The sequence below is a fragment of the Astyanax mexicanus genome, chromosome 15, assembly GCF_023375975.1.
Source record: "Astyanax mexicanus isolate ESR-SI-001 chromosome 15, AstMex3_surface, whole genome shotgun sequence".
Lineage (NCBI taxonomy): Eukaryota > Metazoa > Chordata > Actinopteri > Characiformes > Acestrorhamphidae > Astyanax > Astyanax mexicanus.
In genome coordinates, this window is record NC_064422.1 from 17,224,964 (window position 1) to 17,248,189 (window position 23,226).

The 23,226-nt window shown below is 39.3% G+C and overlaps 3 protein-coding genes across 3 annotated transcripts in view; 1 reads left to right on the forward strand and 2 right to left on the reverse strand.

The window, feature by feature from the left end:
* chst3b (carbohydrate (chondroitin 6) sulfotransferase 3b) overlaps positions 1-23,226 on the reverse strand; it is a 303,775-nt gene that overhangs the window by 142,974 nt on the left and 137,575 nt on the right. The gene's annotated exons all lie outside the window — the stretch shown is intronic.
* zgc:92749 (elongation of very long chain fatty acids protein) overlaps positions 1-23,226 on the reverse strand; it is a 238,241-nt gene that overhangs the window by 142,555 nt on the left and 72,460 nt on the right. The gene's annotated exons all lie outside the window — the stretch shown is intronic.
* Positions 6,542-19,095, forward strand: fads6 (fatty acid desaturase 6). Its single transcript, XM_022662972.2, has 6 exons — positions 6,542-6,943; positions 8,868-9,034; positions 10,478-10,658; positions 11,677-11,861; positions 15,092-15,271; positions 18,537-19,095. The coding sequence occupies exons 1-6, from the start codon at positions 6,736-6,738 to the stop codon at positions 18,684-18,686; spliced, it is 1,071 nt and encodes a 356-aa protein (XP_022518693.2). The 5' UTR covers positions 6,542-6,735; the 3' UTR covers positions 18,687-19,095.

Below are 23,226 nucleotides of genomic sequence, written 5' to 3' on the forward strand. Positions count from 1 at the left end.
CATCAGTGTAGATTTATTCCTATGTTACCAGCGCAGGTGCAGTGTAGGATAGCAAAGAGCATTGTTGCACGCCTTGCAGAGTGTATACAATAGGGCCCTAAGTTTATTGGTGAAAACTGCACAATTGTTAAGCACCTCTAATCTCGATATAAGATAAGATACAGTGCGGTTGGGTATGGAGATATACAGGTATGTACAGGTTCTATATGGCATCCATATTTAGAATTTTATTTTAAAAGATTTTCCCATTTTCTCCTTAATATACATGTCCAATTACCCAACCCACTCATCAGGACTCCCCCTATCTCTAGTGATTCCCCAACACACCAGGAGGGTGAAGACTAGCACATGCCTCCTCCGATACATGTAAAGTCAGCCACCGCCTCTTATCAAACTGCTGCTGATGCAGCATTGCTCCAATACATCAGCTCACAGATGCCTTGTGCTGATCGACATCACCCTAGGAGTGATGTGGAGAAAGAGCCATCTGGCCACTATCCACCCAGAAAGAGCAAGGCCAATTGTGCTCTCTGAGGGCTCTGGCAGCTGATGGCAAGCTACATAACCAGGATTCAAACTGGCAACACATGTGGCTGCAGGATATCCTGCACATGTCTCTGAGCTAAGCAAAGACAGAAGGCCTTCATACTCTAATCTCGAAACTTTTGAGATGTTGTGCTAAAGACACAACCTGTTCTGTTGATTATTGGTTATTAATCATGAATTATTAGCTTTATTAAAGTGTGGTTGTGTTTTAGATGGCGGTGATTTATGTATGTTTTATTCATAATCTGACTCTAAACTTTGTAAGCTTTCTAAATTTGTGTGTGTGGGTGTGTGTGAGTGTATAGGGTGTACTCGTAGTGCCTGGTGGGGTCGGTGAGGTTGGGTTTCAGTTGGTGCTGAGTGGCAGTGGAGGATATTGGCAGTGTGTGTGTGTGTGTGTGTGTAAGAGCATAGCGTGGGCATGTGCAGGGTGTGTATTGGCATGTGCTGTGTCTCAACTTCACACTCTGCCCCGCAGCGTCTCACACTCTACAGTAAAAATACAGTGAAAATAAAATAAAATACAAATCTAAGAATCAAAAGAAAAAAGTATATTTTTAAAATGAAACATACAGTAGTGTAAAAAAAAGTATTTGCCCCCTATAGATTTCTTTTATTTTTTTGCATTTTTTGTCATACTTACATTTTTCAGATTATCAAACAAACTTTAATATTTTAAATGATGATTTTATTTATTAAGGGGAAAAAATAAACTATGCAAAACAATCTAGCCATTTGTGAAAATGTGTTTGCAACACTCCCCCATAAATGAACTGTGATTAGTGAGGAGTGTTTCACTGTTGTTGGATATTGTGCTCTGTATATATATATTTTTTCAGCCGATTATATGTATAATAGACATTAAATATTCAGCTTTGTTTTATGGCTTGTGACCATCCAACTTACAGCTTACATGATTACAGAGGTTTTTCAGTGGTGTTCAGGTCTGGAGACTGACAGTCAACTTTTTTGAATGTCAGTCAGCAACCGCAGGATGACATCAAGTAACCTATAAAAATAATGGCAAATGGCAGCTGGGGTGAAGTGCATGGAAAGAACAGTTCAAAATCTCTTAGAGGCAGGACACAAGCTACAAAAGTGACCTTCAATGGGAAGCAAAGAGGAGACAGGCTGAAGTTTCATAAAAAAAATCATAAGAATTGGTATATAGAGAACTGGAGTAAGATCTGATGAGTCCAATTTTTAGCTTTTCTCAACATCTGGCCATCAAAAGTTTAGGTGGAGACCTGCAGAGGTGTACAAGCCTAAGTTTCTTGCATCCACTTTGAAATTTGGTGGAAGATTGTTGATGATCTGGTGATGCTTCAGCAATGCTGAAATTGGGACGTTTAGTCTTTGCGAATGATGCATAAATCAAGCTGCATACAAGGTTATCTTGGAAAAACACTAAGTTTTTGTAAGAGTTCAGAAATCAGTATTTGTTGGAATAACCCTGTTTTTTAATCACAGTTTTCATGCATCTTGGCATGTTCTCCTCCACCAGTCTTACACACTGCTTTTGGATAACTTTGTCACCTGGTGCAAAAATTAAAGCAGTTCAGCTTGGTTGTTGGCTTGTGATCATCCATCTTCCTCTTGATTTTAATTTTTTCAATTTTCAATTTGGTAAAATCAAAGAAACTTATCATTTTTAGTTGATCTCATTTTTTCCAGAGCTGTATATTACCTACAACACTCAGAACAGCTCATCAGAAACAAATGCTGACATCTTGTGGATTTAGGGAAAAGTGCACTGTGTAAATTTTCTCTGGGCTCGAGCTAGGAACTGTATGTATTAATAAATATAAGTTATAGCTAGATTGATATGATAGGATGAACATGAGAGGGTGATATGACAAGTCAATTAAAAAAGATAATCTTTTATTAATCCCACAGCAGGGAACTTTGCAATATACAATTTAAATATTTGAATATATGAAGCTCATATGAGAAGGAAAATGGATTTCTGGCAAAAATGGCATATATTTGATCATATCTTTTCATGATCTACACTAAAGCAATTACACAGCTATATAACAAGCAGTACACACACTGTCCCATAAAAAGGATATAAAAAAGATTTACAAAAATGTGAGTAGTGTACTGACTTTTGTGAAATAGTGTAATGTGAAAAATCGAGGTGCACTCTTTATGTAAATTATAACATTGTAATATTGTTCAATTTCTTGATCATGCAAGTTTTTGTCACAGATTGGAAATATAAAGATTAATAAAAATGACATGCTTGTTTTACAGCTACAGACTGGCAACCCTGCTGTTGTTATTTACTATTTTGTATGTGTTTTGAAAGAGATGTAGTCATATTAAAATATATATTTTAGAAATACTAATTAAGAGACCAATCAGTTTCTCTGATTTTGCTATTTATAGGTACATGTTTGAGTAAAATTAACATTGTTTTATTCTATAAACTACAGACAACAATTCTCCCAAACTCCAATTAAAAATATTTTCATTTAGAGAATTTATTTGCAGAAAATAAACAAACAAAAAAGATGCAGAGCTTTTAGACAAATAATGCAAAGAAAAAAAAAGTTAATATTCATAAAAAACAAATTCATATTCATAAAGTTATAAGACTTCAGAAATCAATAATTGGTGGAATAACCCTGTTTTTTAATCACAGTTTTCATGCATCTTGGCATGTTCTCCTCCACCAGTCTTACACACTGCTTTTGGATAACTTTATGCCTTTACTCCTGGTGCAAAAATTCAGACAGTTTAGCTTGGTTTGATGGCTTGTGATCTTCCATATATTTTTTAATTATATTCCAAAGGTTTTCAATTAGGTAAAATCAAAGAAATTCATCTTATTCATTCATCTCCTATTTTTTTCAGAGCTGTATATTTGGGACGATTCTGGGACGGCTGGGAATAAAATTAGTCTGGAGCCCTGGATGTTATATAGAATAGAATAGAATAGAATAGAATAGAATTGCCTTTATTGTCACATGGTCAAACCAGCGAAATTAGCCATCAACCCATCCATACAATAACATACAAGGGGGAAACAGGACAGGATAGGAAGACAGGGTAAGCCGCAGCGTGTGCACGCGCCGCCAATCATTTCTTCAGTTAGAGGGATACAAGGGGGAAGAAGAGGGTAAAAAAAACATACCCCTAGACTGTGCCCTGAAGAGCACAGTGTAGGAACATAAAAAAACCTCAGCACATAGGCACATACAATATACACAAGAGACCAAGCAATGAAGGCGTGGGAAAGGGTACGGGAGGTGGGGGGGGGGGGGGTCGTTAGGTAAACAGGGAGAGATTCAAAGTCACAGTGTTCTTTGGAGGAATGCTCCCTATCATCCACAAGGCCGAGTGCTGATAGGGCGGGAGCCGAAAGCAGATTAGACTTCAGTTGTTTAGGCGAGTGACCGCTCTCCAGTTTAGCATGGTCACTCTCTATTGTCTATATGTGAGCACATGATATTTAAATCAGGCCTCATTACAAGGAACCTCCCCTTTTCAACACAACACCCCCCAACAACCCCCCACCCCCACCTCCCTTCTACCCTGGTCTCTCTAGCGGCTCAGTGGTACTTACTAGACCTGCGGGACAACTGAGGGATCAGTACACATCGAAACCACTCATGAAAGTCACTCTTTCTCTACCTTTCTTTTTCTCTCTCTGCCATTCTGTTCCTTTCTTCTCCATTTATTTATCTCTTTTCACTCACCCTCCCTTACCCATTGCCCTGCATTGGAAGTAGAGAGTGTTATTTATTATGTTATTTATTTACATAGTATGCATCTCCAGCAATATCTGGGCATGTTCCTGGTGAGACAGCAGATGGTGTCCTGAGGGATGTCCTCCTGGACCTGCATCAGGGCATCAGTGAGATCCTGGACAGTCTGCGGCATGACTCAACAGCATCGGCTAAAGCTGGTTTAAGTATGAGCAAGAATTTTCCCAACACTCCACATGGCGTCTGATTACTGATAAAGCCCCACCCTTCAACAAAAAGGAGCCAATCAGCTTTATAATAATAATAATCATTAATATACAAAACACAGTGGCTTGCACTTGAGTCAATACTTTGTGGAATGACCTTTTTCTGCAATTACAGCTGCAAGTCTTTTAGGGTTTGTCTCCACCAGCTTTGCACATCTAATGACTAAAATTTTTGCCCATTCTTCTTTGCAAAACAGCTCAAGCTCAGTCAGATTAGATGGGGAGCGTTTGTGAACAGCAGTTTTCAGATCTTGCTACAAGTTCTTGATTGGGTTTAGGTCTGGACTTTTTGTTTTAAACCATTCCATTATTGCTCTGGCTTTATGTTTAGGGTCATTGTCCTGCTGGAATGTGAATCTCTGCCACAGTCTCAAGTCTTTTGCAGAGTCAAACAGGTTTTCTTTTTCCAGGATTGCACTGTATTTGGCTCCATCCATCTTCCCATCGACTCTGACTAGCTTCCCTGTCCCTGCTGAAGAGAAGCAGCCCCAGAGCATGATGCTGACACCTCCATGTTTCACAGTGGGGATGGTGTGTTCAGAGTGATGTGCAGTGTTGATTCTATGCCACACATTGCATTTGCATTGTGGCCAAAAAGTTCAATTTTGGTCTCATCTGACCAACATGGCTTCTGGCAAACTGCAAATGGTCATTTTTATGTTTTTCTTTTAACAATGGCTTTCTTTTTGACACTCTTCCATTAAGACCACATTTATGCAGTGCATGACTAATAGTTGACCTGTGGACAGATTCCCTAACCTGAGCTGTGGATCTCTGCATTTCATCCAGAGTCACCATGGGCCTCTTGGCTGCATCTCTGATCAGTGCTTTCCTTGTTCGGCCTGTAAGTTTAGGTGGACGGCCTCGTCTTGGTAGGTTTACTGTACAGTTGTGCCATACTCTTTCCATTTCTGGATAATGGATTGATCAGTTCTCCATAATTCTCCATGTTCAAAGCTTTGGAAACCTTTTAATAGACTAAGCCTGTTTAAACTTCTCCACAACCTTATTCCTGACATTTTGTCTGGTGTGTTCGTTGGACTTCATGATGCTGTTAACTCCCCAATATTCTCTTAAACAACCTCTCAAGCCGCCACGGAGCAGTTGTATTTGTACTGAGATTAGATTAGACACAGATGGATTCTTTTTAGTCAGTCATCAGGCAACTTCTGAATGCAATTTGGTGCATTCAGAGAAAAGGGTTCTTTTTATTTGTAAAAAAAAAATGTTTTGTATCATGTATCCTTTTCTACCACTTTGTGTTGGTCTTCCACATTAAATTCCAATTAAATGTATTTGTTTGTGACAAAATATGGAAAAGTTCAAGGGCTATGAATACTTTTGCATGCCACTGCACAGTACAGTAAAAATAATCTTAGTAAGGCTTTGGGATGTTTCTGGGACGGTTGGGAAAAAGTTAGTCCGGAGCCCTGGATGCTGTATTTGAATACCCAAATGATATTTAAATGAGGTCTTATTGGAAGGAACCTCCCCTTTTCAAAACTCCACCCCCACAGGCCCTGTTCTCCCCAGTGGCTCAGTGGTACTTAGACCTGCGGGACACACTGAGGGATCAGTACACAGGAAAACAAACCACTCATGATACTCACTGTTTCTCTATCTCTCCCTCTCTCTCCCCACCTCTCTCTCTCTCCTCCATTTATTTCTGTCTCCTCACTCCCTCACCCTCCCTTCCCCACTGCCCTGCACTGAAAGTGGAGAGTGTGCGTGTGGAGGGGGGGTTCATGCAGAATTCATGAGGGGAGAAAAACTGAACCTCCAGCCACAGCTAGTTCCTGTGTATGTGTGTGTGTGACAGAGAGAGAGAGAGAGAGAGAGAGAGAGAGAGAGAGAGAGAGAGAGAGAGACATGCTGTCATCTTAGATCTCTCTCTCTCTCTCTCTGTATCCTGCTGAGCACGTAGCTGTGGGAACCAGAGCGCAGGAGGGAGGAGGGAGGAGGGAGGGGGTCTGTGACAGAGAAAGAGCAAGTGAGCGAGCAAGAGAGGGAGAAAGGGGGGAGGGTGAGAGACGTAGAGAAACAGAAAGAGAGAGAGGGAGAGAGAGAGAGAGCTCTGTTTCTATTGTGCCTCAGTCTGAAACATGTCCCGCCGGCAGAGCAGATCGAGTGTGTGAGGGGCGCACTATAGTGGTGTGTGTAGAGGTAGAGGTGTGGAGGTGGAGGTGTGTGTAGGTCGTATCGGTGGCAGCATGCAGAAGGTCCCGGAGGAGTGGAGGGAGAGGGAGCAGGACAGGGAGATGGAGCAAGTGGTCCGGACGGAGCAGGAGCAGGACAGGGAGACCCTGATGATGGAGCTGACCCGGCTGGTGCAGAAGGCTGTGCGGGACAGCAGCTGGTGGGAGAGGAGGGGCATCGACTGCAGCATTCTGGCCATGGCCTTTATTAGCCTGCCTGCAGGTAACATACACACACACACACACACACACACATACTAAGAGTTCTGGATCAGTGTACTATTTTATTGATTTGGATTGTGTTGTGTATATACTGCATACTCTGACCCTGATGAAGAAAGTGTTGAAGGGTAAGATGCTGAAGGTTAAAGTGCTGAAAGGTAAGATGCTGAAGGGTAAGTTGCTGATGAGTAAAGTGCTGAAGGGTAAGATGCTGAAGGTTAAAGTGCTGAAGAGTAAGGTGCTGAAGGGTAAGATGCTGATGAGTAAAGTGCTGAAGGGTAAGGTGCTGTAAAGGGTAAGATGCTGATGAGTAAAGTGCTGATGGGTAAGGTGCTGAGAGATAAAGTGCTGAAGGATAAGGTGCTGATGGATAAAGTGCTTAAGGTTATGGTGCTGATGGGTAAGGTTATAAAGGATAAGGTGCTGATGGGTAATGTGCTGAATGTTAAAGTGCTAAAGGGTAAGGTGCTGATTGATAAAGTGTTTAAAGGTTATGTGCTGATGGATAAGGTGCTGAAAGTTAAGATGCTGATGGATATAGTGTTTATAGGTTATAGATGCTGATGGGTAAGGTCCTAAAGGGTAAGGTGCTAATGGATAAAGTGTTTAAAGGTAAGGTGCTGAAGGGTAAGGTGCTATGAAGGGTCAGGTGCTATGAAGGGTCAGGTGCTATGAAGGGTCAGGTGCTATGAAGGGTCAGGTGCTGAAGGTTAAGGTGCTATAGGATAAGGTACTGAAGGATAAGGTGCTATAAAGGGTAAGGAGCTGAAGGTTAAGGTGCTGAAAGTTAAGATGCTGAAAGTTAAGATGCTGATGGATATAGTGTTTATAGGTTATAGGTGCTGATGGGTATAGGTGCTGATGGGTAAGTTGCTAATGATTAGGGTGCTTAAGGTTAAGGTGCTGTAGGATAAGGTACTGAAGGATAAGGTGCTATGAAGGGTCAGGTGCTGAAGGATAAGGGGCTGATGGGTAATGTGCTGAAGGGTAAGGTGCTGACGGATAAGGTACTATGAAGGGTATGGTGCTGAAGGTAAGGGTGCTGATGGATATAGTGTTCATAGGTTACAGGTGCTGATGGGTAACGTGCTGAAGGGTAAGTTAATTATTAGCTAATAATAATGGCTAATTATTAGGGTGCTAAAGGTTATGGTGCGGAAGGGTAAGATGCTAATGGGTAAGGTGCTGAAGCTTAAGATGCTAATGGGTAAGGTGCTGAAGCTTAAGATGCTAATGGGTAAGATGCTGAAGGATAAGGTGCTGATGGGTAAGGTGCTGAAGGATAAGGTGCTGATGGGTAAGGTGCTGAAGGATAAGGTGCTGATGGGTAAGGTGCTGAAGGATAAGGTGCTGATGGGTAAGGTGCTTAATGTTAAGGTGTTAAATGTTAAGGAGCTGAAGGGTATGGTGCTGAAGGGTAAGGTGGTAAAGGTTAAGATGCTGATGGTAAGGTTGCTGAAGGGTAGGGGTGCTGATGGGTAAGGTCCTGAACGGTAAGTTGCTCATGGTTAGGTTGCTGAAAGGTAAGATGCTAATGGGTAAGGTAAGTGCTGGGTAAGGTACTGAAGGAAAACATGCAGTTGGGCAAGGTGCTGAAGGGTAATGTACTGGTAGGTAAGGAGCAGGTGCGAAAGATTCTGATTATTAAGTTGCAGAATATGTTGCAAATAGTTTTTGTGCCAGTGGGTTGGGTGCTTTAGGGTGCAGATGGGTAGGTAATGTGCAGATGGGAAAGGTGTTGAATTATTAAGGAGGTAATTAGTAAATTGCATATGGGTAAAGTATTGACGGATAAGGTGTTGATGCGTAAGGTGTTGAAGTGTAAGGTGTTGATGGGTAAGGTTCATTGACAGGTCATGATTTTGTTGTAGGATAAAGTCTTTCAACTGTATATCCCTCTCTCTCTCTCTCTCTCTTTCACACAGCTTTTCTGCTGTTGGGATCCTCTCAGGTAGCATGTTTTGTGCTGGGTTTGCTGGTGATGGGCGTGGCTCATGCTGTAATAACGGTGAAGGGAACACACCTGGCCAGTCACGGAGCTCTGAGTGAGTCGGCAGCCTGGCAGAGGTTCTGGGCTGTCTTCTTTATTGAGGTGAGAAACACAACCAATTACATTCATTCATTCATTCTCCTCATCAGATGTCTGCAGACACCTTAATCAATAAAGGTTTGGATGTGGAAAATACTTTATAAAGGATTATCAACTGTTATAGCTATCAATGCTAACCTGGGACAGAGCTAACAGTGCTAAAGCGGGACAGTACTAACAATGCTAATCTGGGACATTGCTAACAGTGGAAAAGTGGAACAGTGTTAACAAATATAGCCTGTGACATTGCTGACAATGCTGACATGGGACAGTTCTAACAGTGTTAAAGGAGGACAGTGCAAACAATAATAACCTGGGAGAGTGTTAACAATGCTAATCTGGGATATTGCTAACAATGCTAAAATGGGACAGCACTAACAGTGCTTAAGTAGGACAATGCTAACAACAATAGCCTGGGACAGTTCTAACAGTTGTAAAGTGGGACAGTGCTAACAATGATATTCTGAGAGAGTGCTAACAATGCTAACCTGGGACAGAGCTAACAGTGTTAATCTGGTACAGTGCTAACAGTTTCAAAGTGGGACAGTGCTAACAATGATAGCCTGAAGGAGTGCTAACAATGCTAACCTGGGATAGCACTAACAGCGCTAAAGTAGGACAATGCTAACAACAGTAGCCTGGGACAGTGCTAACAATGCTACCATGTGGCAGTATAATGTAATGTAAAAAATTTAAACTGTTTAAAAAAAGCATTTGGGTGGCTCTTATCCAGGGCCTTGCAGTTTCTGAGGCTGGTAACTCACCTGAGGCTGATTAACTTCTTATTCTGTGCAACAGAGGAAACTCTTGGTCTTCCTTTCCAGTGGTGGTCCAGATGAGAGCCAGTTTTATCATAATGTTTTTTTGATGTTATTTTTGACTGCATTTGAGGATACTTTTAAAAGTTCTTCAAATTCTTTTGATTGACTTTATTCAGAAAATGTGAATCAAAGTCTATTAACTTAATATTGGTGTCGAGCAATCTAACCATGATAAACAATAACTGCAGAAGTAGCTAAGATGTCCACAAGTTTTTAAAAGCAGAATGAATTTATGTACTTTGTATACACAGTAGGGGTGGGACAATATATCAGTATATACAATATATATATATATATATATATATATACATATATATATATATATATATATATATATATATATATTTTTTTTTTTTTTTTACATAAACTCCATAATACTCCCCCCAATTTGATTTACTAAAGTTACTGTTTCATTACTTTGTTAATCAAATTAACAGAAACAATAAAAACAATATATCCATAATTCCTGTTTTTTTATTGTTTAGGAGTATATTGTATTGTGATATCATCATTAGGTAACATCCTAATATTTTATTGTGAGATGCCCTGTGATTACTACTCCTAATATATATAGTGTGTGTGTATGCATGTGTGTGTGTGTCCATGTGTGTGTGTGTGGTTTCAGGTGTGTGGGTCGTTCACAGCGAGGGCGGGGGTAAAGGCTCATGTGAAGATGCATCACGCCCACACTAATGTCATTGGTCTGGGAGACTCCAGCACCTGGAAAGTACCCTTTCTGCCCCGCAGTGTGTACCTGTTTATTGCCCCGCTTGCTGTACCCATCATCACACCTGTAGTTGCCATGGGTGAGTGAGAGAGAAAAGGAGAGAGAGATATGCTCAAAAAATGCTCAAAAAGTCCAGCCATTTATCCTACAGTGTACAGTATCAAGAAAAAGTATGTGAACCCTTTGAAATGTAATGTTTTTCTGCATAAATTTGTCATAAAATGTGATTTTATCTTTATCTATGTCAAAGATATTGACAAAGTCACTCCACAGAAGTACAGGGTTACACAGGAGTTTCAGTTCAGCTCTCCAGTTTAGCACCGAGGCTGGAGCAGTATTAGCATTAGCCGCTAACTGTGCTGAGCACCAGTTATTTTGCCATTTAGAGGTGCGTATATTGGACTGTAGCTTGCTTTGTTTATCGTGTTAAAACAAGTTATCTGGGACAAACTGCTATTTAAAATTGCTCTGGCTTACTAGAACTTAGCCGCTAACTGAATAGCACTGGTGGTTAGCTGGTAATGCTAATGCTGCTGCACCAAGCCTTAGTGGAAATCTGGACATTTAAGCTTACTATAAATAAATCGAAGTGTTTTACTCAAGAGAAATCTGTGTAGATTAACATCCAGCGCTCATTTGACTTTGAATTTTTTTTTTTTTTTTAGAATTACAGTTTTGTTAACGGAATTAGAAAGGAAAACATGGCGACACCCCTGTTCCTTACTAGTGTCACGTAAAATGCGCCTTATAATCCAATCCAATTAAAATAGATCAGAAAATAGATGTTTATTAATAGTGCACGTGATAATCCAGTGCTCCTTATAGTGCAGTGTGTTTATGTTTTAAGGATATTTTAGAGTTAATATCCTAAGTGGGGAGGGCTCTAACTGCTGAACCATCACCACTGTAGGCTGTATCTGTATAGGTTTAAAATTGTAGTTATTGCTGAAGGTATATTGTATGTATATGATATATATATTATAGATTTTCAGGTAATGCAGTCAGGGTGTACGTGTAAACGTACAGGTTCTTTGTCTGCCAAGTTTACCTGGCCTTAAACTAACATGCTTTTGTGTGTGTGTGTGTGTGTGTTGTAGGTCAGCTGAAGGGGCAGCCTCTGTGGGCAGTTGTGCGTACAGTAGTGTGTGTGTGTGTGGGTGTGTATTCTCAGTATGTGCTGCTGCGGAGTGTATCCGGACTGGACTGTGGTCCGGCTCTGCTGGTGATGCTGCTAACCCGAGCCATGTTCTCCCTACCATACATCCACGTCAACATCTTCCAGGTAAGACACACACAAACACACACACACACACACGATATTAAAGGAGCCTTCAGTAGGAAATGAGAGCGAGTGTGAAATTTTAAAACAGCACAGAGTTGTCTGCCCTGCCCACCCCTACCCAAATGCTCACTCAGGTTGCCAAGTTAAGGAGGCGGAATCTACACAATCCAGTGCAAGTGGAGTGTGAGTTCCGTAATTTCTACCATCTCAAGCAATGACGAGTCATACTCTGTGAGTTAATCAGCTAATGAATACGTTTGAGGTATTTTTATTGTTTGCACATTATAAATCAGCTCATTTGGACTTTTTCTGTAGTTAGCTAACCTAGCTGTGTTAGCCTAAGACAAGCCTGTTAAACTGGAGAATCCCACTGTTTCAACAATACACACCCTAGAGCTGGAGTTTTCTACTTTACAGGTCCTAGTAATATACTGCTTAGTTTAACATTTAACAAAAAAAACAAAAATAAGAGACCACTTCAGTTTCTGATTGTGCTATTTATATGTTTATATGTTTGAGTAAAATGAACCTTGTTTTTTATTCTATAAACTACGAAAAACATTTCTCCCAAATTCTAAATAAAAATGTTTTCATTTAGAGCATTTATTTGCAGAAAATGAGAAATGGCTGAAATAACAAAAAAAAAAGATGCAGAGCTTTCAGACCCTCAAATAATGCAAAGAAAACAAGTTCATATTCATTAAGTCTTAACAGTTCAGAAATTAATATTTGGTGGAATATCCCTGGTTTTAATCACAGTTCTCATGCATCTTGGCATTTTCTCCTCCACCAGTCTTACAAACTGCTTTTGTATAGCTTTATGCCTTTACTCCTGGCGCAAAAAAAAAATCAAGCAGTTCAGTTTGGTTTGATGGTTGTGATCATCCATCTACCTCTTGATTATATTCAAAAGGTTTTCAATTTGGTAAAATCAAAGCAACTCATTATTTTTAAGTGGTGTCTTATTTTTTTTCAGAGCTGTTTACATCTATAGTCGAGTAGGAGAGGCAGAGAAACCTTCAAACTCACTGACAATAGTTGCCTATATTTTATTCTATCTTTGGTCAGTAACCTTTTTTGAGACATGCCGAGGCTTTTAGGCTGTGTAGCAGCTAAGGTTTCAGCTGAACCAGCCCTGCTTGCTAGCTTCCATGCTGCAGCACCGCTCGCTCGCTGTTGTGTATTGGCAACCCTGGGGGTGGAGTTAGTGTTGGGGAATGAGGCCAAAACAAACACAAATATCGTGACTCTCTGCACAGGCCTAATAGGAACGTCATTTACTACTGAAAATATAATCCTTAATGGTCCTTTAACCCCTTAACAAGCCAGGATTTCTGCCAATTGTCTGCCTGACATTACATCCCTAAATCTTGATGATTTCTATTCAAGCATTACATACAAAGCTTTCAGGTTTGATAAGGAACATTCCTGAAAAACATGAATGTAATAGTAATTGAAACTATTAAAAAATATTTAAGTAAATCTGCAACTCTCAGGCAGTTTCTCCAAGTGTCCTGTAGGAAAAAAGGGTTTTGTATCACCTACACCTATAGTCTGTATAAGGGAAAAGGCATTTTAAAGGGTTAATATTCACTCTAATAAGAGACTGTAGCCCTGACTCCTAAGTGTAAATCAGTATCCCTACATTTAGAGGCAGGCGCTCCAGTCTGACAGCAGTAATTGTGAATGGTCTGATTCGTAGCAGGGGCATGGTTTTGGATAGTTTATAATTTTCAGTCTGAGTGTATGTCTCTCTCTCTCTTTCTCTCTCAGAGCATTGTTTTGCGCTGGCTTGCGGGGCTCAGGGTTAGGAGGTTAACCTGGGCTTTGGTTCACAGAGTTCGTTCAGTAAAGAACAATCCGTGCACACTTTTCTCGCTCTGAGATGTATTGTATTTAGCGCTGATCCTGCGTGGTATTTGTGTCGGTATTTGTGCTGATTGAGTGAGGTGTGTGTGTGTGTGTTTGTGTGGGTGTATGGAATCCTTTGATACTGTGTGGATTGTAGGAAGACTCAGCCCTTCCCTTTCTGTGTGTTTGTTTATTTTCTGTGTGTGTGTATGTGATTGTGTGTAGCTGTATGAAAAGGCTAGCTGTTCATTGTGCTGTATGAGAGTGTGTGAGAGAGTATGAGGGTCACAGACCCTCGTCAGGTCCCCAGCGGGGTCTCTGTGGGTGTGTTTCTGTTTACAGAAGAGATTACATAACTTCATTCATATTTAATTAACCCTGCCCACCCACACATTTTTCTCACTGTCCATACACACTAATGAACAACTGTGAAGCATGGGGGTGGAGGCATCATATTTTGGGGGTGCTTTACTGCAAAGGGGACCGGATGTCTGCACTGTATTGATGGGAGGATGAATGGAGTCATAAGGTCATGAATCGCAAGATTTTGGCCAACAACCTTCCTTTTAGGTGTTGCACTGTAGATGTAAGATAAAATATGACTGAATATATAGATATACAATGCTATATACATGTGCAGATACCTAGTATGTATGTGTATGTGGAAGTGAGAAGATCCAGAGTTCAGTGGTTGACAGAATAACTATGAGAAAAAGTGCATAGTACAAAATGAGTTGTGTGGGAAGTAAGAGCATTAAAGATAGTTTGTGGCTGGGTCTTCCAGCATGACAATGACCCAAAACTTCTAACAACTGCAGTGTGTGGAAACTTGTTGAAACCTACAGGAAACATCTGTCCTCTGTAATTGAAAATAAAGGTTTCTGTACCAAAAATGAATTCTGTTTTTCTATTTGATCAAACATTTATTTCTTTATTATGCAATAAAAAGCAAACACATGATTAAAAAATCGTACAAAGTTATTTTCTGACCAACGTGAAAACCAGAGAGCTGTCTATGTGTGAAATATAAGCAACTATGAAGCTGAGAGAAGATGAAAAATCAATCTGTGCTATATTGGCCATTGCCAGTAAAACCGTTTGGAATTTTCCTGAAGAAGAAAGTCGTCACTGGTGTACTAAAAAACAGATGTCGAACATGATGTAGACCAAGGAAAATGATTTATTAACCGCTCTTGAATCTTCATTGATATACTATAAAATTACAGACCACTCCATTCTTTGTAGGTGGGAAAACTTGCATCATTAGCAGTGATCAGTATCAAATACTTGTTTTCCCCACTGGAGTTTAGGTATGATTTCTATTGTACTGTCACTTTAAATTTTCTTTGTTTGTTGTTTGTTTTTTTGCATGTGTGCAGCACATTGGGTTGCCGATGTTTTCTCCGTCTCGGAGGCCTAAACGTATTTATCAGATGACCCACGGAGTCCTGAACTTGCCCCGGAACCCCCTGCTGGACTGGACGTTCGGACACTCGCTCATCAACTGCCACGTAGAACACCACCTCTTCCCCTCACTCTCTGACAACATGTGCCTAAAGGTTAACAGACACACACACACACACACATATCAGGTAGAGTAGGTATTATGGGTGTTCCTTGCATGCAGTGATCACTACCTACCAAAACTGGTGAATCGGTGACAGGGTAATGGGTACCCTTCTTGTGGAGTTCAGGCCTCAGCAGGTCAGCATGTTTAGTTGTACCAGGGCTACCTACACAATATCAAGCAGGTGGTTTTATAATTATAGCTAATCTAATACAGTGCCCTCCAAAAGTATTGGAACAGTGAGGTCGATCCTTTTATTTTTACTGTAGACTGAAAACATTTGGGTTTGACAATAAAAGATACAAAAATGAGACAAAATATCAACATTTCAGCTTTTATTACCAGGTATTTACATCTGAATCTAATAAACAGTTCAAAAGATATCACCTCCTGTCTTGAACCAACCCATTTTTCTTATGAGCAAAAGTATTGGAACTTGGAAATATGTGACTTTCAGGTGTGTTTTGTTGCACAGGTGAGTGATTATTCGAACAATAAGGGGGCTGAATGTCTACGTTCAGACTGTGCATTTATAGTTAGAGGTGTAACTAACATGAAAACCATAGAGCTGTCTGTGGGTGAAAAACAAGCAACTGTAAAGCTTTAATCAGAGCTATTGCTCAAATATTGTCCATAGCCAGAACAACAGTTTGGGATGTCCTAAAGAAGAAAGTCGCCACTGGTGTACTATATAACAGATGTCAAACAGGTAGACCAAGGAAAGCGGTTCATTAACCGTTCATTAATCTTCATTGATGATGTATAATGAGCACAGAAGTCTACAGAAATATTGTATCTCTCAATTTGAAGAACGATGCAACCACACTAATTAGGAGATCCTTCATCATACAGCAAGATATTGACCCAAAACTTACTGACTGGAAAAGCATCACAGAAGAATAATTTAAAAGTTTAGTGATTTTGGGTCACAGGCTTGATGCAGTCTTATTCACTTTAATCTATTTTAAGTTTATTTGTTTCAATAGTTTTGCTCATAAGAAAATTGGGTGGGTTCAGACAGGAGGTGCTGAATCTTCTGAACTGTGTATCAGATCCAGATGTAATTATCTTGAAATAAAAGCTGAAATGTTTATATTTTAATGTCAAACATTTTTTTAGTCTTCAATATTCTAAGTAAATCAGTTTGTTGCTCTAGATTAGCCCTTGTTTACTGGTGTCCTTGTCTTTAAAGGATACAGAATCACTCCTACAAGAACATTTTCTCACATATTTACATGTGATTTGAAAGTCGGAGCTGAGAGATTCAAATTCTGTCCTTTTTTCATTTGGGTCTGTTTTAACAGAATTCTTTATTTAAGCAAGACTTTTACACAGTGCTGGATATTTAAAATATATTTGCACAGGAAGCCATACTAGGATCCAAGTCTTGTGCTGCATTCAATTTAAACGTACATGTCATTGGGTTAGTCATGAAACAGTGGAGTGTGGTAGGGTCAAATGTTTTAAGAACCAAAAGTATAATCTATAACCAAGAAATTTTTATTTGAAAACCAGAGGACTATTATTTAAATCAAGAATTCTAAAATCAGAATATTTAATAGTGAATATAGAGTTCAATATTCTGCTTTCGGTTTTGGCTTCATAAGGGCTTTTGCTGACGTGAGTAAGTGGAATGAGTTTAATGGGCGGGTTTATTTCCAGCAGCCAATGACCGGCTAGTCCCTGCCCCCCCATAATACAGGGTCAAAACTAATAGTAAGAAAATTCTCAAACTGAAAGCAAGACAGAGAGAAGTGTAAAAGTGAAAAAAAAAACAACTAAAAGTGAAAACAGATTTTTTTAATGAAGGTAAACCCCAAAACGGAATATTAAGCTCTCTATTCAATATTCAATATTTTCTTCACAAACTTGAATTAAAAATTCTTTATATCTATAATAGTCCTCTCATTTTCAAATTAAAATATCTTGGTTATGGATTATATTTTTGCTTCTCAAAACATTTGACCCTATTTTGATGCCATTTGTGTGCTCATGATAAGGCCAGGTGAATTATGGGAGTTGGAGTGAGTTCAGAAAGTGGGTGCAGATGGATGGGTATTTAGCATTCCATGATCTACAGTATCGTGTGTACCAGGAATACGTAATAGAAGACATACTATTTCCTGTCCAATGACGTTTGAGATGTCAGTGTAAAGTTCCTACAGCTAGGATCTGTTTAGTGCCCTGGCTCAACAAGTATTTGTACTATTTGGGATCAGAACTTTCACACAGAGCTGTATATTTATTAAGTATGTCTACATCAAGCAAAACTGGGAATTAAGTCTCATTTCCAGTGAATTTCTGTTCACTGTACCATAACAGCTTAAACCACTTTAATCAGACTGAGAGGAATGGAATGCACAGATTATAGAACATACTGATGTTTTAGTGACAAGATTTAGATCTCTTTAACACTGTTGGGTCACATGGGGCATAACTTTTAGGATTATTGGACAAATCAGATTAACCTTAATTGGTCAGATAATCATAAAAATAATGTGTCGGAAAAAAATCAAATATACAGCTCTCGAAAAAATTAAGAGACCACTTCAGTTTCTGAATCAGTTTCTCTGATTTTGCTATTTATAGGTTTATGTTTGAGTAAAATGAACATTGCTGTTTTATTCTATAAACTACTAATAACATTTCTCCCAAATAAGAATTAGAGCATTTATTTGCAGAAAATGAGAAATGGCTGAAATAACAAAAAATGCAGAGCTTTTAGACCTCAAATAATGCAAAGAAAACAAGTTCCTATTCATAAAGTTTTAGGTTTAGATCAATATTTGATGCGAAAACCCTGGTTTTTAATCACAGTTTTCATGCATCTTGGCCTGTTCTCCTCCACCAGTCTTATACACTGCTTTTGGATAACTTTATGCCACTCCAGTTTTGATAGCTTGTGATCATCCATCTTCCTCTTGATTATGTTCCAGAGGTTAACTCTATATAACATTAGAATACTAAACACAAATAAACAACATAAAGTCAGTGATCAGTGAGAGTATCTACCTGTAAATAACTCTATATAACATTAAAATACTAAACCCAAATAAACATAAAATCAGTGTTCAGTGAGAGTGTCTACCTGTAAATAACTCTATATAACACTAGAATACTAAACCCAAATAAACATAAAGTCAGTGTTCAGTGAGAGTGTCTACCTGTAATTAACTCTATATAACAATAAAAGCTGTACTTGTACTGAATATAAAATATTTAATTCTCTCTCTCTCTCTCTCTCGCTCTCTCTGTAGGTGAAGCCGATAGTGTCTCGGTATCTGAAGGAGAAGTCGTTGCCGTATCAGGAGGACAGTTATCTTTCACGCTTGTGTTTGTTCTTCCATAAGTATCAGGAACTGATGGTCTGGGCTCCTCCCATCACTGATTTGGTGGGGATACAATGACTGGACTGTCTTCGTTTTTTTGTTGTTTTATGAACTTTCTCCTGTAGGAGGAGCTTTGTTTTGCGTACAGCCAATGTAGACATTCACACAGCAATGCTAACTCACACCACGAGGACTAGATCTCACAGCTTCCTCACAGAGCTTCTAATACCTACAGATCTACAGCAGTTCATCTCAAACCCCCACTCTGAACGAGTTCATCTCAAACCCCCACTCTGAACGAGTTCATCTCAAACCCCCACTCTGAATGAGTTTAGCTCAAACCCCCACTCTGAATGAGTTCATCTCAAACCTCCACTCTGAACGAGTTCATCTCAAACCCCCACTCTGAATGAGTTTAGCTCAAACCCCCACTCTGTAGGAGTTAATTTCAAATCCCAATTACACTGAAAAAAAACAATAAGTAAAATTTTCTGCATTTGTTTTTTTAAGTAGGTTTAATTTCAGATAAATTTAAGTAACTTTAACTCAGTTTTAAGACTTAAATGTTACATAGAGTAAATAAGTGAACAGAACTTCAGTCAATCCTTTCTTTTAGTAAACTTTACTTCATTTCTGCATACAATATTACCTAATTACTATTACATAATTTATACAATATTACTCAAATCATTTATGATACATAATATATTATAATTCCTGAAATTTAAATATTTTTAGTTAAAACACACATATTACACTGTCTCAACACATGAATGTCATGTAATACATTATTTTTAGTATACTAAAAATAATGTATTACATGCCATCCATGTGTTGAAACAGTGAGACTTGGTCTGTTTTTTTTTTTTTTTCAAAATAAATATTTGAATGTGTGTTTTAACTACAAATATTTAAATTTCAGGAATTGTTATATATCATGTATCATAAATGATCTGAGTAATATTGTATAAATTAAGTTATTGTAATTAGGTAATATTGTATGCAGAAATTAAGTAAAGTTTACTAAAAGAAAGGATTGACTGAAGTTCAGTTCACTTGTTTACTCTATGTAACATTTAAGTCTTGAAACTGAGTTGAAGTTACTTGAATTCATCTGAAATTAAATTTACTTAAAAAAAGCAAATGCAGAAAGCTGTGAAACTTTTTTAAAGTAAATTTTACTCATATTTCTTTTTTCAGTGTAGCTCCTCCTCTCATCAGCTGATCGGTTCTATCTCTGATTTACAGAAGAACCAGAACCTAAACTGGAAAAGCCTCTCCTCCAGCCACATTCCAGTCTGAATGGATTACAGTAGGCGGCAGAACGTTAATCACTCCCGGTAAAGGCTAATCGCATATTTTCCAGCATTACTGCATTATTGCCCTTGTTGCCTCAGCATTCTTGGTGAAAGCTCCATAGATACCCAGCAGGACTGACCTGGAGACATTTCAGAGCTATTAGTGGTTATACTGTATGTGGAGAGGACTACACTGTGGAACTCTTAGGGGCTCTGAAGTTACTCTTAGGGATTCTTGAGGAACTCTTAGGGGCTCTGAAGTTACTCTTAGGGGTTTTTGAGGAACTCTCAGGGGCTCTGAAGTTACTCTTAGGGGTTTTTGAGGAACTCTTAGGGGTTCTGGAGTTACTCTTAGGGGTTCTTGAGGAACTCTTAGGGATTCTTGAGGAACTCTTAGGGGCTCTGGAGTTACTCTTATGGGCTCTTGAGGAACTCCTTGGGGTTCTTGAGGAACTCTTAGGGGTTCTGGAAATACTCTTAGGGGCTCTGGAGAAACTCTTAGGGGTTCTTGAGGAACTCTTAGGGTTTTTGGAGGAAATCTTAGGGTTTCTGGGGGAACTCTTAGAGGTTTTTGAGGAACTCTTAAGGGTTTTTGAGGAACTCTTAAGGGTTTTTGAGGAACTCTTAGGGGTTCTTGAGGAACTGTTATGGGTTCTTGAGGAACTCTAAGGGATTCTTGAGGAACTCTTAGGGGTTCTGGAGTTACTCTTAGGGGCTCTGGAGGAACACTAAGGGGATCTTGAGGAACTCTTGAGGTTCTTGAGGAACTCTTGGGGGTTTTTGAGGAACTCTTAGAGGCTCTGAAGAAACTCTTAGGGGTTCTGGAGTTACTCTTAGGGGCTCTGGAGGAACTTTTAGGGGATTCTTGAGGAACTCTTAAGAGTTTTTGAGGAACTCTTGGGGGTTCTTTCATTTAAAACTATGGACTCCCTAAAGCTGCATTAAGGACACCTTCAAGAATGATTAAATTGTTTCAAGGAACATTTTCTTCTTAAAACCTTTTCTTGAAGGTTCTTCAAAGCACCTTAAGGGGGTTCCTCCACAGTTTCAGAACAGAAGATAAAATGTCCCTAAATTTTCCTCAAGGACCTCACACTTTTAACAGTTCCTTGGCAAACGTCATCAATGCTCTTAGAGTTGCCTGCAAGGTTTTAAAAAAGTTGATTTCTCAGAGAACTACTCTGAGTTAAAGATGCTGGAGGATTTTTAGGCTACACTGTTAAAAATATAAGTTCTTAAGGAACCTTAAAGGGTTCTTCGTTTGAAAACTATGGAGGAACCACTTAAGTTGCTTTGGGGAACCTTTAAGAAAAAGTTCCCTAAAATCAAACAGCTAAAATTGCCTCAAAATGTTGTCCTCTTACTGCATTATTAAAACGTCAAGATCAGTGGTCTCCAACTCTGTTCCTAGACAGCTACCTTCCTACCTTCAAGGCTTTGGGTCCAAAGTCATGAATTCCTCCAGAAGCCCTTAATATGTTGAATTGGGTGGGATAGATTTGAATTGGAATTGTAACCTGTAGAAAGGTAGCTCTCCAGGAAGAGGACTGGAGACTACAGGTCTAGATGCTTAAAGAACTTTTCGAGGGTCTTCATTTTTTCTAATCTGTTTTAAGGAACTTTTTAAGAAAACATTCTTAGAAGAACCACTTCTTCAGTATGAACACCTTTATAAAGGGCTTAAAAGTTTATTGCAGTCAGATAAGCTTAAGAAGATCCTCAAATTGTAGCATAGACCTTAATTTAGATAAGTTGTTGGAGGAACCAAACTTCATACTGGGGATTTTAACAGCCTCACAAGTTCTCACAAGCACCTCTAAAAGCACTAGGGAATGTTTGAATTCCTGGAGGAGCCTGTAGTTCTTAGAGGTTATTCGAGGAAGTACTCATTTAATTTTTTTCACAGTGTTCACGGTTAAAAAACTTGGAGGAACTTCTTATGATGCTTTACGCAACTTTATTCTTTTAAAATTCTATTCTTGAAGAAGAATTCTTTGTAAACCACCTTAAGAGGTTCTTCCACTCCTTTAAATTGAGGTTTCTTATTGATTTTTGGCCCTTTTTAAAGCATAGTCATAGTTAATAAAATGTAGCTTTTTGCAAAGTCTTTTATCCTTGAGGATGGGTTCTTCTAAGAGCATTTTTTTGAAGGATCCTCAACAGTTCCAACAATGAAGATCCTCTAAATGTTCTTTAAGTATCTTTAAGTCCTCTTTAACAGTTTACGTTATTCATTGTTCTGTCACTTCTGTGAGGAAACTGGAGATAACTGGAGGAATCTTGAGCACAAACGGTTGATTGGGGTCATCAGCCATCCAGAAGATCTTCTTGCCTGCATGAATAGTATAGTAGCATAAAGCTGTATAGTTCTGACCTACAGTAGCCAAAAATAGGCGTGTCTTCCCACAAATGTTTGTAAGCATGGACTAAAGCATGGACTAAAGTGGAGTGAATGGAGGTGGATGTTGGTTAATGCTGATTTCTTATACTTGATTGTACATGATGTGGAGTGTGTGAGTGTATGTGTGTGTATGAATGTAAGTGTGTGTGTATCAGGTGCTCTGTGCTGTTATATAAGGGCTTTGAGGTAAACAGTATCCACCCATTAACAATAATTTGCAAATAAATCAACAATAGATCATCCTGACTGCTGTGTTTCAATGTTCTTCACTTTTAGAGAGCAGAATACCTATTTTAGGATGTGTTCTGGGTTTGTCAAATGCAGTGGGCCCTATCAAACACCCTGCTTCTTGCATATTGTGATGCTCATTGCTATCTTACACCCTGTCAACAGTCTATTTTCATGCCTTTCACCCGCGCCATGAAAACACTGTCAGAGTTTAGAAATAAATCTACACTGATGGGCGTGGTGGTCTGGAAGTGAGGTGTGTTCAGGTAAATATCTGGCATGTTTCTATCTTAGTGATGGAAAACTTAGGTGCGCCACTGACTGATTAAAACCCTGACAACAGTCAACAGTCAGCTGCCAAATTCTATCCTATTAGCCATGCAGGAGTGACTTGCATGCTGCAGCATGCAGATCCAGCTTTTGATCTCAACGCGAAAAAGCCAGAGCGCACCTGCCTCTTAAAGGGAACGACAAGTGAGACACTGAGGGCCCTATTTCAGCAATCTATAGCGCACTAGTTAATTGCACTCTGCGCAGTTGAATTTAGTGGTGTGCCCTGTGTCTTTGGTATCGTGAGGGTGCGAAGAATACGCCTTGCGCAGCTCGAACGGCACGTGTTTTAATTCTCTTAATTATTCATGGGTATGTTTTGGGCATAACTGAAATAAACCAATCAGTGTGTCTGTATCCA